The sequence below is a fragment of the Patagioenas fasciata genome, chromosome 15 (genome assembly GCF_037038585.1).
Source record: "Patagioenas fasciata isolate bPatFas1 chromosome 15, bPatFas1.hap1, whole genome shotgun sequence".
In the NCBI taxonomy this organism is placed as follows: Eukaryota; Metazoa; Chordata; class Aves; order Columbiformes; family Columbidae; genus Patagioenas; species Patagioenas fasciata.
In genome coordinates, this window is record NC_092534.1 from 12,871,896 (window position 1) to 12,884,008 (window position 12,113).

A 12,113-nucleotide genomic window follows, 5' to 3' on the forward strand; every position below is an offset into this window, starting at 1 on the left:
GCCCCGTCCAGCCTGGTCTGGGATGTCTCCAGGGATGGGGCATCCACCACCTCTCTGGCGAACCTGAGCCAGGCTCTCACCACCGCAGTGTACAGAATTCCTTCCTCATGTCTGGCCTGAATCTCCCCTCCCCTTTAGTTTAAAACCATCACCCCTTGTCCTGTCAAGCAGGTGTTTGCTTCCATCCTGCTCCTCTGTGCCTCTGCCCATCCCACCCTCCATGATCTTTTTTCTGCAAAAACAACTATTCCCACCAAGCCACCTTTCAAAGGCTGTGCTGGCAGCTCAACCCTTACAAACCATCAGAGAGTCCCCATCAGCACTCCCGGCCCGTGAGCCGTGCTCTTCAGGCTTCGCCCACATCCTCAACCAGCCCATCACCATCCTCTTTCCTCTCAAAACCCCACGGCTGCCCAACGCCACTGCCCACGTCCCACACCAGCCAATGCTCTGGGGTCCTTTTACAGATGGAGCTCCCCCTCTCACCTCCCAGCACATCTGGGCAGCTGTGCCCGATCGCGTGGCACTCACCGTTTCGTCCCGGCAGCGCTGACATCAGCACGGCTTCCTGCCACCGTCACCACCACGCTGCGCTCATCTCGTGCCCCACAGCCCCACACTGTGGGGCAGCAAGCCCCAGGCAGTCCCCCCCCCGGCACGGTGACCCCCCTGGGACCCTCACCACTGCCCAGTGACAGCCAGCGCCATGGAGTCAGTGGCTCTGTACAACTTCCAGGCGACAGAGAAAGACGAGCTGCCCTTTCAGAAAGGGGACACCCTGAAGGTATGGGGAGCAGAGGGGTCACCAGTCGCGGGGGTCATGAGCCATGGGGAGGTGCATGCTGCTGATTTGGGGGACAGAGCGGGCACATGGAACGGGGTGACACTGTCGCCTTCATTGCACGTGGCTTTGTTACCTCTTCGGGGCTTTCTGTGCGGTTTAAGCAGCCATCCCTGAGGTTTTCGGGGTGCGGAGCAGCACCCCCAGCAGTGGTGGGTACCACTTGTCTGTACCACCAACCCCACCTCCAAAGAAGTCCCACCTGGGACAAGGCATGTGGCCTCCCTGGCCATTGGTGCCACCAGCTGTGCCCTTCGGCAGCCCCCCAGGGCTGGGACACATTTTCCCTTCCCCTCAGTGGCACCGGGGGCTGCAGGGACCATGTGCCCACCCAGATACCAACCTGGCATCCCAAAGAGCTTCAAAGGGGCTCAAAACATCCCTCAACACACCCCCAGGGCACTGTGGCCTTGTGGTGGGGATGAGGGCACCCACTCCCTGCCACTCTGCCTAGCCACTCGCCCTTCCCTGCGGGGCTGATGCCAAGATGCTGGTAGCTTCTCCCGGACCCCACGCACCCAGGAGCCCCCCATGGATGCACCCAGCCCCGGGGACGCCGAGGACACAGCCTGGCTGTAACCCAGGGCCCCAAACCCGCTGTCGTGCCCGTCCCTGCCTCCCTGGCGTGTTTTCCTCGGCGCTGTGCTGCGGGGTTTCGGATCCTGTTTGCACAGCTGTGCTGGGCCCCTGCGGGGGAGGCTGGAAAACAGTGCCACGCGGAAGCGGGTGTCAGCACCCCTTGCTCGCACTGGGGCATGTCCTCCCATGCAGAACCCAGCTGTCACCACCACAGGGGACACAGGGGGCTGGCTGCCACCCCAGTTCCTCCAGTGACAGATTTTACCCCGTTCTCTGGCCAGGGGTTTGGGGCACCGCTGGGCACCCCCCAGAACCCACGGTGAGCCAGACCAACTGTGAGCCAAGCTCTGTACAGGTCCCCCCAAACCATGTCACCTTTGTCAGAGCCCACTTTTCCCCAGGTTTCAGTGGGGAACATGGCGTCTGGGGCAGTGGTGGAGACCCCACTTGTCTGCTCTCCCATGGGGACAGTGGCTGGGCTGACACCTCCCTGCTCCTTTCCTGCCTTAGATCCTCAACATGGAAGATGACCAGAACTGGTACAAGGCTGAGCTGTATGGCCGCGAGGGCTTCGTCCCCAAAAATTACATCAAGGTCAAGCCACACCCGTAAGTGCCATCCCATAGGGATGGGGGGCTCGCAGCCCCACTCTGGTAGCACCCACCGGCACCAGAACATCCTCTCCCACCACCCAGGCAGCAATCCCAATGGTGCATCCCGATGCCCAAAGGTCTGCCATGAGCCAGGGTAGTCCCATATGTGGGGAAACTGAGTCACAGAGCCATGGGGTCTGCCTGCTGGGTCACTCTGCCATTGCCACCACTGCCAGGGGAGACAGGAGGCAGCAACGTGCTCATGTCCCCCCAACACACAGAAATCCAACCCTCACACCGGGCTGCCCGCTAAATAAATGATAGTTGGGGAACAACAAAGCGTTATGGGATTACGACTGCATTAGGCACAATCCTATTACCATGTTATTAAAGCCCAGCATAATCCATCCCTGCTTTAACCTATGTTTTATGTATCATTATCCCCTGGTAAATCACATTTAAATGCCATCGCAAAACCTGCTCGCGGCTGTGGCTGGGGAGCGGGAACACGTGGGCTCGAGGCAGCCTGGGGCAGATCCCGTGGCCTCCCCAGTGTTGGTGAACAAACCAGGACAGGCGAGATGCAGCTTTTGCCCTGCAGCACCTGCGGGGATGGCACCGGGAGATGCTCTGTGCTAAAGTCCATGATTGATCATTCAGGGGACAATTTTAACAGATAGCAGAAGGTGTCTGTGGGCAGGGGCTCCCAAATTCACAGAGACTCTGCTCCTCCACCTTGCTCTGGCAGCTGTCAGCAATGCAGGCGGGAAGGGTTTCATCCTGGTTTTCTGCTCTTCAGCCCCCCCACACACTTAGCATGTGGCAGGGCTGTTCCCACAGGGGGTACGTGGGACGTGGGGACAAGTGTGGGGACAGGCAGCAAAGTGGAGGATGAGGTCTGTGATGTGGGGAGCCGGGTGACAGGATGTGGTTGCAGCTGTCAGTGATGCTGCACGAACCCTGCGTGGGGACACGTGAGCACCTGCAGCACCCTGCTGTCCCCCCATCTCCGCCAAAGTGCTGTGACAAATTGGGGGTGGAAGGGAAGGGAAAAGCTGCTGTTGGGGGGTCATGGCCCTGTGGAGTGCCCAGTAGGGATCCCATACCCACCTGCACCAGGGCTCCCGGTACATGCATCCCATGGGGTGAGGATGTGGCACTGGGGTGTCCCCGGGTGTCAGGGGGTGTCACATGGCTGAGCCCAGTGTCCTGGCAGGTGGTACGCAGGCAGGATCTCCCGGCACCTGGCAGAGGAGCGGCTCCTCCAGCGCCAGCACCTGGGAGCCTTCCTGATCCGCGACAGTGAGAGCAGCCCAGGGGAGTTCTCCATCTCCGTCAAGTAAGCGGCCTTGGGACGTGGATGGACAGATGGTGGGGTGAGCAAGGGTCCTGCAGCCCCCACTTTGGGATATGAGGCATCAGACCACCCTTGTGTGTGCTCCTCGACATGGAACTGGGGAAGGGACGAGCTCCCTGCCCCATCTGTCTCAAAGGGACTGGGGGCTGTGGAGCTGCATCCCCAGCACATCCAGGCACAGCCTCGCACAAGGCCTTCCTCTGCTTTCTCTCCTTCCTCCTCTTCCTTTTTTTGCTCCTCTTCCTCTCCTTCCTCCCTTCCGCAGCCTCACGCTCCACCTCCATCCCCACCACTTCCTGCCTGCACCCTGCCCGCACCCTGCCTGCACCACCGGTCTGCATCACTGCTGGGGTCCCTTGCTGGGGCGCCCCTAAATCAAGCCATGTGGGAAATGATGGGGCTGGGGCCCAGCTGCCAGCACAGCCCGGGAGACATGGCCTGAAGGAACAAGGTGCCCAGAGCATCCCCAGGGACAAAGGGCTGCAGCATCCCAACGCCACGGGGGCGATGATTTTGACATCAGCACCCTGGGCTGTACAAAGGCAGAACCTGTCCCCAGGGCTCACACCCCATCACTGCCCCTTCCCTGCCCAGGGCTGGGGTGGCAGGAGCTGGCCCCAGGCCAGCCAGGCACTTTCTCATGCTGCTTAATCTCTAATTAAGCATTTAAGGAGGTTCTTGCTCATAATGAAAGGGAGCAGTGTTCTGCCATGCATCACCAGTGTGGCCGGGTCCCTGCCCTTGCCTGGGGGTCTGGCAGCAGTGGGTCCCCACAGGGTCTTCACACCAACCCTGCATTGTGGGGGGACCCCAACCTGCCACCCCCAGGTACACACTGAGGGCATGGTAAGGGACATCCCAGCCTGCCCATCCTCCTGTGGCTTGGGGATCCCTGGGGTCGCAGGGGATTTGGGAGCCTGAGCCTAGCCTTTGCAGTTTCCTCCTGTATGTGCTGAGCTGAGACCTGAAGCTCTCATCACACTTTTCTCAGAGATGTCCCATAGTTGTTTCCTGGTCAAAGTCACTTGTGGCTGGTGCTCTGCCAGCCCTGACCCCACAGGCATCCCACCGTTCCAGGCTCTGAGCTCCTCTGTGTGTGGGATGAGCTGTGTCAGGTCTCAGCTGCCTGCATGCTGGGGACAGTCACCCACTACCTCGCTAGCAGGGCCAGGAGTGACCCCAGTGCCACTGTCACCCCTGGCCATGGCATTACGGCTGCAGGGGGACCTGTGGGCACAGCTGTACCCCCCACAGCCCCTCCAGAGCCCCAAACCAGTGAGCAGCTCCTGGGCTTTGCCCGTGATGCTGGAAGGGGGTTGGTTGCTGCCCCCATCCTGCAGCCATGGTAACATCCATTCTCCTCCTGCAGCTACGGGCAGGATGTCCAGCACTTCAAGGTGCTCAGGGAGAGGAATGGCAAGTATTTCCTCTGGGAGGAAAAGTTCAACTCCCTGAATGAGCTGGTGGATTTCTACAGGACGACCACCATCGCCAAAAAGCAGCAGATTTTCCTCCGGGACGAGGACCAGACCCAGGAGGTAACTGTCAGGGGATGGGGCTGTGCTTGAGGTGATGCTGAACATTTCCCCAGCTCCCATCTCCCATCCTCGAAGAGACACCCCAGGTACCCCCTCACCCTGTGCCTTGGTCCTTGCTACATGGTGGCACAACCTCCCTGTCACACTGGGAACTCAAGCAGTGCAACCCAGTGCAGAGGGGCTGGTAGATGGGGGCACCTCTCCCCCCACCAACGCCTGCCCTTGACTTTCCTCCAGGTGAGGAGACCCAAATTTGTGCAAGCCCAGTTCGACTTCTCGGCCCATGACAGCTCCCAGCTGCCCTTCTTCCGCGGGGACATCATCGAGGTCCTGGACTGCCCTGACCCCAACTGGTGGCAGGGGAAGATCTACGGGCGCGTCGGCCTCTTCCCCCGCAACTACGTCCACCCCATTCGCAAGTGACGGGAGCACCACAGCCCCTGCTGCCCCCCACTCACCGGAGCTGCTTTGTGCCTACACACAGACCACACGTCCCTCTGTCCCCACGGACGGTGACTGTTCCAACGCTGGGGCTGCCGACGCATGTGGTCCCAGTGGCGTGTGGGCTGTGTCGTTGGTAGAGTGATCTCCATCCAGGGGCTGCCTGGCTCCCGGCACCCCAAAACACCAGCTTTGGCTCTCTGTGACGCAGGAGAACCCCATGGTCCCAGCGCAGGCATCGCCTGTGGGTGCTCTCCGGGGTGAGAGCACAGAGCATTGAACTGGGGCCATAAAAACTTATTCGAAGCCGTGACCCAGCAGGGCGGCAGCAATGGAGGGGACAAGCACCTGTGCCCCAAACCTTCACTCCTCTCTGGACCCTGGAAGCAAGGCCCCAGGTAACACTGCAGAGGGGTGTGGGGGCTCAAGGCTGGTCTGGGGAGATTCAGTCCTGCCAGTGCTGTTCATAGCTGCAAATTGTGGCTTTTGTTTTAACATTATATTTTTATTTAGAGCTAGTAAAACGTGTTTGGGTGACACCCTTGAGTGTGGCTGCTCCTTTTCTAGTGCCACCACAGTGGTCCTGTGACCACATTCACTGCTTCGCTGTGGTTTTCCTTCCTCTGCAGCCCCATTCACTCACCCCAGTACCTTCCCTGGACCCCTCCTGGGGTCTCACTGACCCTACAAATGCCCCCACACACACCTCACAACCCTGCTGGGATGCATTCAGAGTCTATGACGCTGAGAACGCCCAGTGGATTTAAACATCCCATGTCCCAAGATGTGACAAATAAAAACTATCACCCAAATCCCCATTTCTCCCCCTCTCTCCCAGCACCTTTCCCATGTGCCGGGGGTCTGGCAGGCCACTAGGCAAAATAAGCATAGCAGAAAATATTGACGCACATCAGGATAACAGCGTTGGTGGCGCAGATGCGGGCCCAGAACGGGGGCTCTGTGGGGTCCCTGAGGGCCACGGTTGGGGGTCTCTCAGGCTTTGATGGCTGCTGGCTGCCTAGGGTGGCTGGGCAGGAACCTGGCACAGAAAGACGGCAAGTGTAGGGGACAGGAGGCCGTGGGGACCAGCCACATCCAGGCAGGTGGCACAGCCCTGGGGAAACTGAGGCATGGCGTATCCATGCTGTCCTGACGCCCATTACAGGCAGGGAGCAGAGACACTGAAGATGTGTCCCCTGCCAGACACCCCCAAGGACACACTCACCATCAGGGGGTCCCTGGGATGTGCCATCCATGGAGGGTTGGGGCGGCTCCCGTGAGAGGGTCCACCAGGTGAGATCCTTTAGCTGGAAACCATGGTGAGATTTGGTGAGAAAACACCTCTGGGACAGACCCCCTCATACGATCCCCTGGCTGAGGTTGGGGTGCAGCTGCGTGACACCCACATCCATGACTGAGGGGGTCCGGTGGGTGGGCACAGTCAGGAGGGCCGGGGTGGGGGGTCCCAGGTGCCCCGCTCACCTGGGCCAGGGGTGGTGGGGGCGTCAGCAGGCTGCCCCCCACCACGATGGCACCCGTGATGGCGCAGAGCAGCACAGCGAAGTGCAGGTAGTGGATGCTGGCCAGAATGTGGGGCCGCAGGTCGAGGGTGCCACAGCGGGGCGGGGGGTGAGCCAGCTCCAGCCCCATCCTGGCCATTCCCAGCGCCAGCCCGACCATCAGCCCCCAGAAAGCTCCCTGCACAGGAAAGATCCAGAGTGGGAACAGTCACCCTGTGAAGGGGAAAAGCCCCCCAGGGAGCTGCTCCCTCCAGCCAGCCCTAGGAGAGGGTCAAGCAGCTGCTGCACATTTGTAGAATCACAGAATAATTTTGGTGGGAAAAGACCCTCAAGATCATCGAGTCCAACCATAACCCCACCCCTGGCACTGCCCCATGTGCCTGAGAACCTCATCTCCATCTGTTCAACCCTCCAGGGATGGTGACTCCACCACTGCCCTGGGCAGCCTGTTCCAATGCCCCACAGCCCTTTTGGGGAAGAAATTTTTCCTAATAACCAATTTAAATTGCTCGTTGGGAAAAAACCCCATACCTTGGCCAGTCAAGCCATGGCTCAAACTTGCACTCCCTCCACAGGGGTTGTCCGCTGCCCGCCCCATCAGCCATGCCACACTTGGTGCACATGCATGGTGGCACCTGCTTCCTCCTCCTCTTTGCACCAGTGACCCACCAGCTCCCCAGAGAAACACCAGTCAGACTCGGTTCCTCTCCCAAAAACCCTCCAGCATCACTTCCCAGCCTCCTGAGTCCCACTGTATCCCTGGAGCAGGGCACCCAAGCTGTCTCCAGGGCCACCCAGGGTTGTACCTGCTCGTTAGCTCGGGGCCAGAAGACAGCCAGAATGAAGACAGCGGTGACAGGAGGAGCCAGGTAGCTGGTGACAGCCTGGATGTAGACGTAGAGCTGGCCGCCACTGGAGCTCTGCAGGATGGGGATCCAGACCACGCTGAGGGCCACCAGCACCACCGTCACCACCCTGCGAGCGGCAGTGACACGGGGTCAGACTCCAGTCCCGGGCAGCATCACCGTGGCGGTGAGAGGTCCCTGGGTCCAGGGTTGGGTCCCAGCACTGGCGGATACAGGCAGGTCAGCAGGAGGATGCTCGGCACCAGGTAACATTCCCATGGCCACCAAGGGTGACAATTATGCCAGTGCCGGCTCCATCTCAGGTGGGCAAGTACTCCCCAGGATCCTGCCCAGCCAGGGGGCTGCTAAGCTGGGGAAACACCGGGCAGTGGGAACTTCTGCTATGAAAAGCCTCCAGTCGCCGAGACTGAGTCTTCTAGCCAGGTTTAGGTGATGTCCTCAGCCCAAAGCAGCCAGCTGAGAGCTGGGGACGTGTACTGAGCTCAGCTCCCCCCGGCCAGGCTGCGACAGAGGGCTTTGTTTGTCCCCCAGCACCCCCCGTCCCCATCCTCACCCAAAGCCCTGCTGCACCCTGCAGCATCAGCCTCCTCCAAAGCAAGAGGCGCTGGCCAAACTCCAGTTTTTCAGGCCCAGTCTGAGCAGGCAGGCTGGGCAGGACACGTCCCAAAAGCTGCCATATTTATAGCTTAGCTCAGCTTGTTTACAGCTTTGCAGAATTACCTACGTCTCCATCTGCTCATCTCAAAAAGCAGGAGGAATTAAAAATAAAATAAAAAAGCAATGAAAGCATCTCTAGATGGAGTCCCCCCACCTGCCTGGCAAGCTGGTAAGAGGAAGCAGCCTCAAAACACACACCCTGACCCAAGGGGTGGGAGAAAACCCCATATTTCATATGTCTTTAAGACACAGACAATGCTAAAAGGTCATGGGAAAAACGGAGTGTCTGAGTGTGGTGGGGAGCTGGGGGTGCCAGGTGGCCATGAGCCCCTCCACAGGTCAGGGTCCAGGTGGGGATATGCTGTAGAGCCCCAGCACAACATGTTGTGGGGTTCTGGGGTGATCTGGGGAGGATGGGGTGTTCTCACCACCGTGCCATCGCCTCAACACAGAGCACACAGTGAACACCAGTGGGGATTTCCAGCCACCAGCATGGCTGTGGCTGCAGCTCACACCCCTTGGCCCCAGCTCTCTCCAGTCCCACCAGAAAATCCCTTCTCTCCCCATGCGGAGCCAGATGGGGCACACAGAAGGTGGCCAAGACCCACCGATGGCTGCTCAGAAGCAACCGTGAGCCGCATGTCCCTGCACTGGCAGGTAGGAAAACCTCAAACTTGCAGCTTAAAGAGCTTTATTTTTCATCTCCAGAACATTTATCATTTGCTATGTTCCCGTGGGGCCGTACGGCGGCGGCAGTTCACAGCACCCTGAGCCCACAAACCGCCCGATGCACGAACGAACCGCCAGGGATCGACGGCAGCAGCGACTCCTGCTCCGGGCAGGCAAAGCCCTTCGCAAACGCTCATTAACCACCCTCACGAAAGCTCCACGGTGTTATTACACCCCTTGTCACTGAAGCCAGTGTCAGGGCGGGGCGAGGCCCCAAGACAAGCACCCCAGTTCCTCTGGGGGAGCTGTGCGAGGCTGTGGTTCCCTGGGATGGATGCCCATCCCCTTCCCACCCTCCGGAGACGGAGGGTGCCAAGAAATAGCTGCTCCCGGAGCCGCCGGACCAGCCAACCCTCCCCACAGCCCCAGCACAGCCCAGCCAAAGCCCTGACCCAGATTCTCTCCTTGTCATTGTCACTCCCCATGCGCCCCAGCACTGCACCGGGACATTCCCCAGCGCTGACTCTGCCGCCCTGAGCGTGGCACGCAGGTGGGTTCCTGGTCCCCCTGGGAGCAGCTGGGGCATGTGTAGGCAGCGCTGCCCTTTGCCACCCGGTGATGGTCCCCTGGGCTCTTGGCCTGTGACCTTGGCAGGGAGCAGCCATCGACTTCCCCTGGGGAACAGGCTGGAGGCGGCGAGGAACAGCCCTGCCCCTCCAAACGCCCCGAACACCCTGTCTGCCTTTCCAGCACTTTCATACATCAAATAATCCCAGGGCTTGTTTTCCTTTCATAAACAGGGCTGAGCACAGGCACTTTGCAGGCTCCCAGGCACCAAAGGCAGATCACAAAGGGCTGGACCAGCCCCACCGGTCTCCCCGAAACCCATGGTCTCCCCGAAACCCTCCATTCCTACCTGCCCACCAAGAGCAGCTCTCGCTCGCCAGCCCCCGGCCTCAGCTTCCTCCAGATGTCCATGGTGAAGAGGGTGCTGCTGCTGTTGAATATGGAGGTCAGGGACGACATGAGCGCGGCCATCATCACGGCGATCATCAGCCCCCGCAGCCCTGCGGAGGAGAGAGAACATCAGGGAGCAGCTGAACTGGGGGCAGTGATGGGATGGGGTGGGATGGGGTGGGATGGGATGGGATGGGATAACCCAGATACTTTACCCAAGGGTAATGCTTTCCCCTCCTCAGGCACACACCGGGATCTCCCCTGGGGCAAACACGGGGTTTGGGGACACCCAGCTGCACCCTGGGATGCCCTGGGGTCACCCAAATCTCCTGACCTCGCTTCCACAATCACCTATGGGTCTGCATGGGCTGTTTCATGAACAATCCCAGCCCCCAGACAACCCACAGGGTCCCCCCCAACAATTCAAACCGTGACGGGCTGCACAGGCAGCCCTGGGGTGCAGCAAACCCCAGCGGAGATGGAAGTGCCCCCCCTCCCCCACCCACCTACCGCTGGGCATCAGCTCCACCACCAGCTTGGGGTAGGCGATGTTGGAGCAGCCCACGGCAGCCCCACACACACGGGTGCACTCCTCAGGGTCCACGCAGCCCACAGCATCTAGGAGACAAAAGTAAGTGACGTGGCAGGACCCCTCATCAGATGCAGACCGACCCAGAGTCCCCTCCCTCCCCCAGCATCCCCTCCCATTAGGCTGGATATCAGCCCTTCGACTACAGCCACATTTACAGCCAACAACAGCTGCCCCGGGGGGGGTCTCCAGAGTCAGGACAGGCTCCCCCCAGGATCTGGGAACATGGCTGGAGGTGCTACCTGTTCCCACGCACATGGCCAGGTGGGTTCATGCACCATTGCAGCAATTACCCCGCATGGGCAGCACCCGGGACGCGCTGGGCAGCTCACCAGGACTGTCAACGCCCAACAGCTTCCATGTCTCAACGAGCGCTGAACCCCTTTTTAAAATTTTAATTGTTATGCTCATAAAATATTGAGATGGATGGAAATTAATGTCAGGCATGAATATGGATGGGCTGCCCGGTTCTGCATCCTCCCACCCAGGAGCACAGGGAGTCACGCGGGTGATCCCCACGCACAACCGTGAGCATCGTCCCAGTGCTCCTGTGTGGTGACCCCCACCAAAACAGGGTACAGCCCCTGGCCAACCCCCAGCACCAGTGGCTAGGGAAGGCAAATACCAGCTGGTGACACCCCAGGGCTTTCAGCAAAGGAGTGAGGGGTGCAATGGGGTGCAGGCAGCAAACTGCAGGCAACGCTCAGCCCTAAAAAAGCCCAGCACTACAAAAAGCGCAGCCTGGGCTGCCTTTCCCCAGGATCAGAGTCAATGCCAGGGCCCCAGTGACTCTGTCCTCCAGCAGCTGTGAGTAAAGCTGTCATCATCACTCGGTGCCTCAGTTTCCCCCTCTCTCAAACACCACGTTGTGTGCGGCTCCATGCAAATGGCTGGCAGCCGGTGGGTGGAAGATGCTCCAGAGGGCAAAGCAGCGTCTGGGTGTTACAGCCCAACTGAAACACCCGCCCCAGGGCTCAGCGCTGCCACTGAACCGCTCGGTGGGACCCGGCAGCGTGCGGGAAGCGGGAGCCAAGTCCATGGAGAGCAGTCGGAGCCCCAGAGCTGGGAACAGAGCCCAGTGTCATTCCCCACTGCCTCGTTTTGTTATTAGATCCCTCTGTTAGAGTTAGGAAATTAATTAGCTTGTAATTAATGCTTCCATCTGCAGCCAGGAGGAGCCAGCCCCAGTGCTGTGTCTGCGCCGGGTGCTGCCTGTCCGGCTGGGTCAGCCTGGGGCGACTGAGCAGGGACACCCGCAATGGTGGGGACCGACCCGCTGGGCCACAGGGGTGCTGAGCTCTGTCACCCTTGCTGTCCCAGCAAGGTGGCCACCACCGCTTGCTCAACAGGACTGGGATTTCACCCAAAATACCCAGTTTTGCCTCCAACACCCTCAGCCTCTGCTGCACCCCTCACTGCCCATGTCGTGGTGTGGAGGTGATGTCCCAACACCAGGAAACCCCTGCAGGGTCAGCGCAGCTTCTCCGTGAAGTCATCAGCTCCATC

At 60.0% G+C, this 12,113-nt stretch overlaps 2 protein-coding genes across 2 annotated transcripts in view; one reads left to right on the top strand and one right to left on the bottom strand.

Annotated features, from left to right (window-relative positions):
• The first annotated feature begins 632 nt into the window (after window positions 1-632).
• On the top strand, window positions 633-5,736 carry GRAP (GRB2 related adaptor protein). Its single transcript, XM_065850865.2, has 5 exons — window positions 633-784; window positions 1,931-2,028; window positions 3,230-3,352; window positions 4,740-4,908; window positions 5,146-5,736. Exons 1-5 carry the CDS (start codon window positions 707-709, stop codon window positions 5,329-5,331), a joined length of 654 nt encoding a protein of 217 aa, XP_065706937.2. The 5' UTR covers window positions 633-706; the 3' UTR covers window positions 5,332-5,736.
• A 97-nt stretch (window positions 5,737-5,833) lies between these two features.
• The window catches only part of SLC5A10 (solute carrier family 5 member 10), a 40,241-nt gene continuing 33,961 nt past the window's right edge, over window positions 5,834-12,113 (bottom strand). The window contains exons 11-16 of the mRNA XM_071815268.1: window positions 10,529-10,636; window positions 9,978-10,128; window positions 7,676-7,844; window positions 6,832-7,047; window positions 6,575-6,656; window positions 5,834-6,388 (exon numbers count right to left, since the gene is read on the bottom strand). Of these exons, the coding sequence (XP_071671369.1) occupies window positions 6,222-6,388; window positions 6,575-6,656; window positions 6,832-7,047; window positions 7,676-7,844; window positions 9,978-10,128; window positions 10,529-10,636 (893 nt within the window). The 3' untranslated portion in view covers window positions 5,834-6,221. The remainder of the gene's footprint in view (window positions 6,389-6,574; window positions 6,657-6,831; window positions 7,048-7,675; window positions 7,845-9,977; window positions 10,129-10,528; window positions 10,637-12,113) is intronic.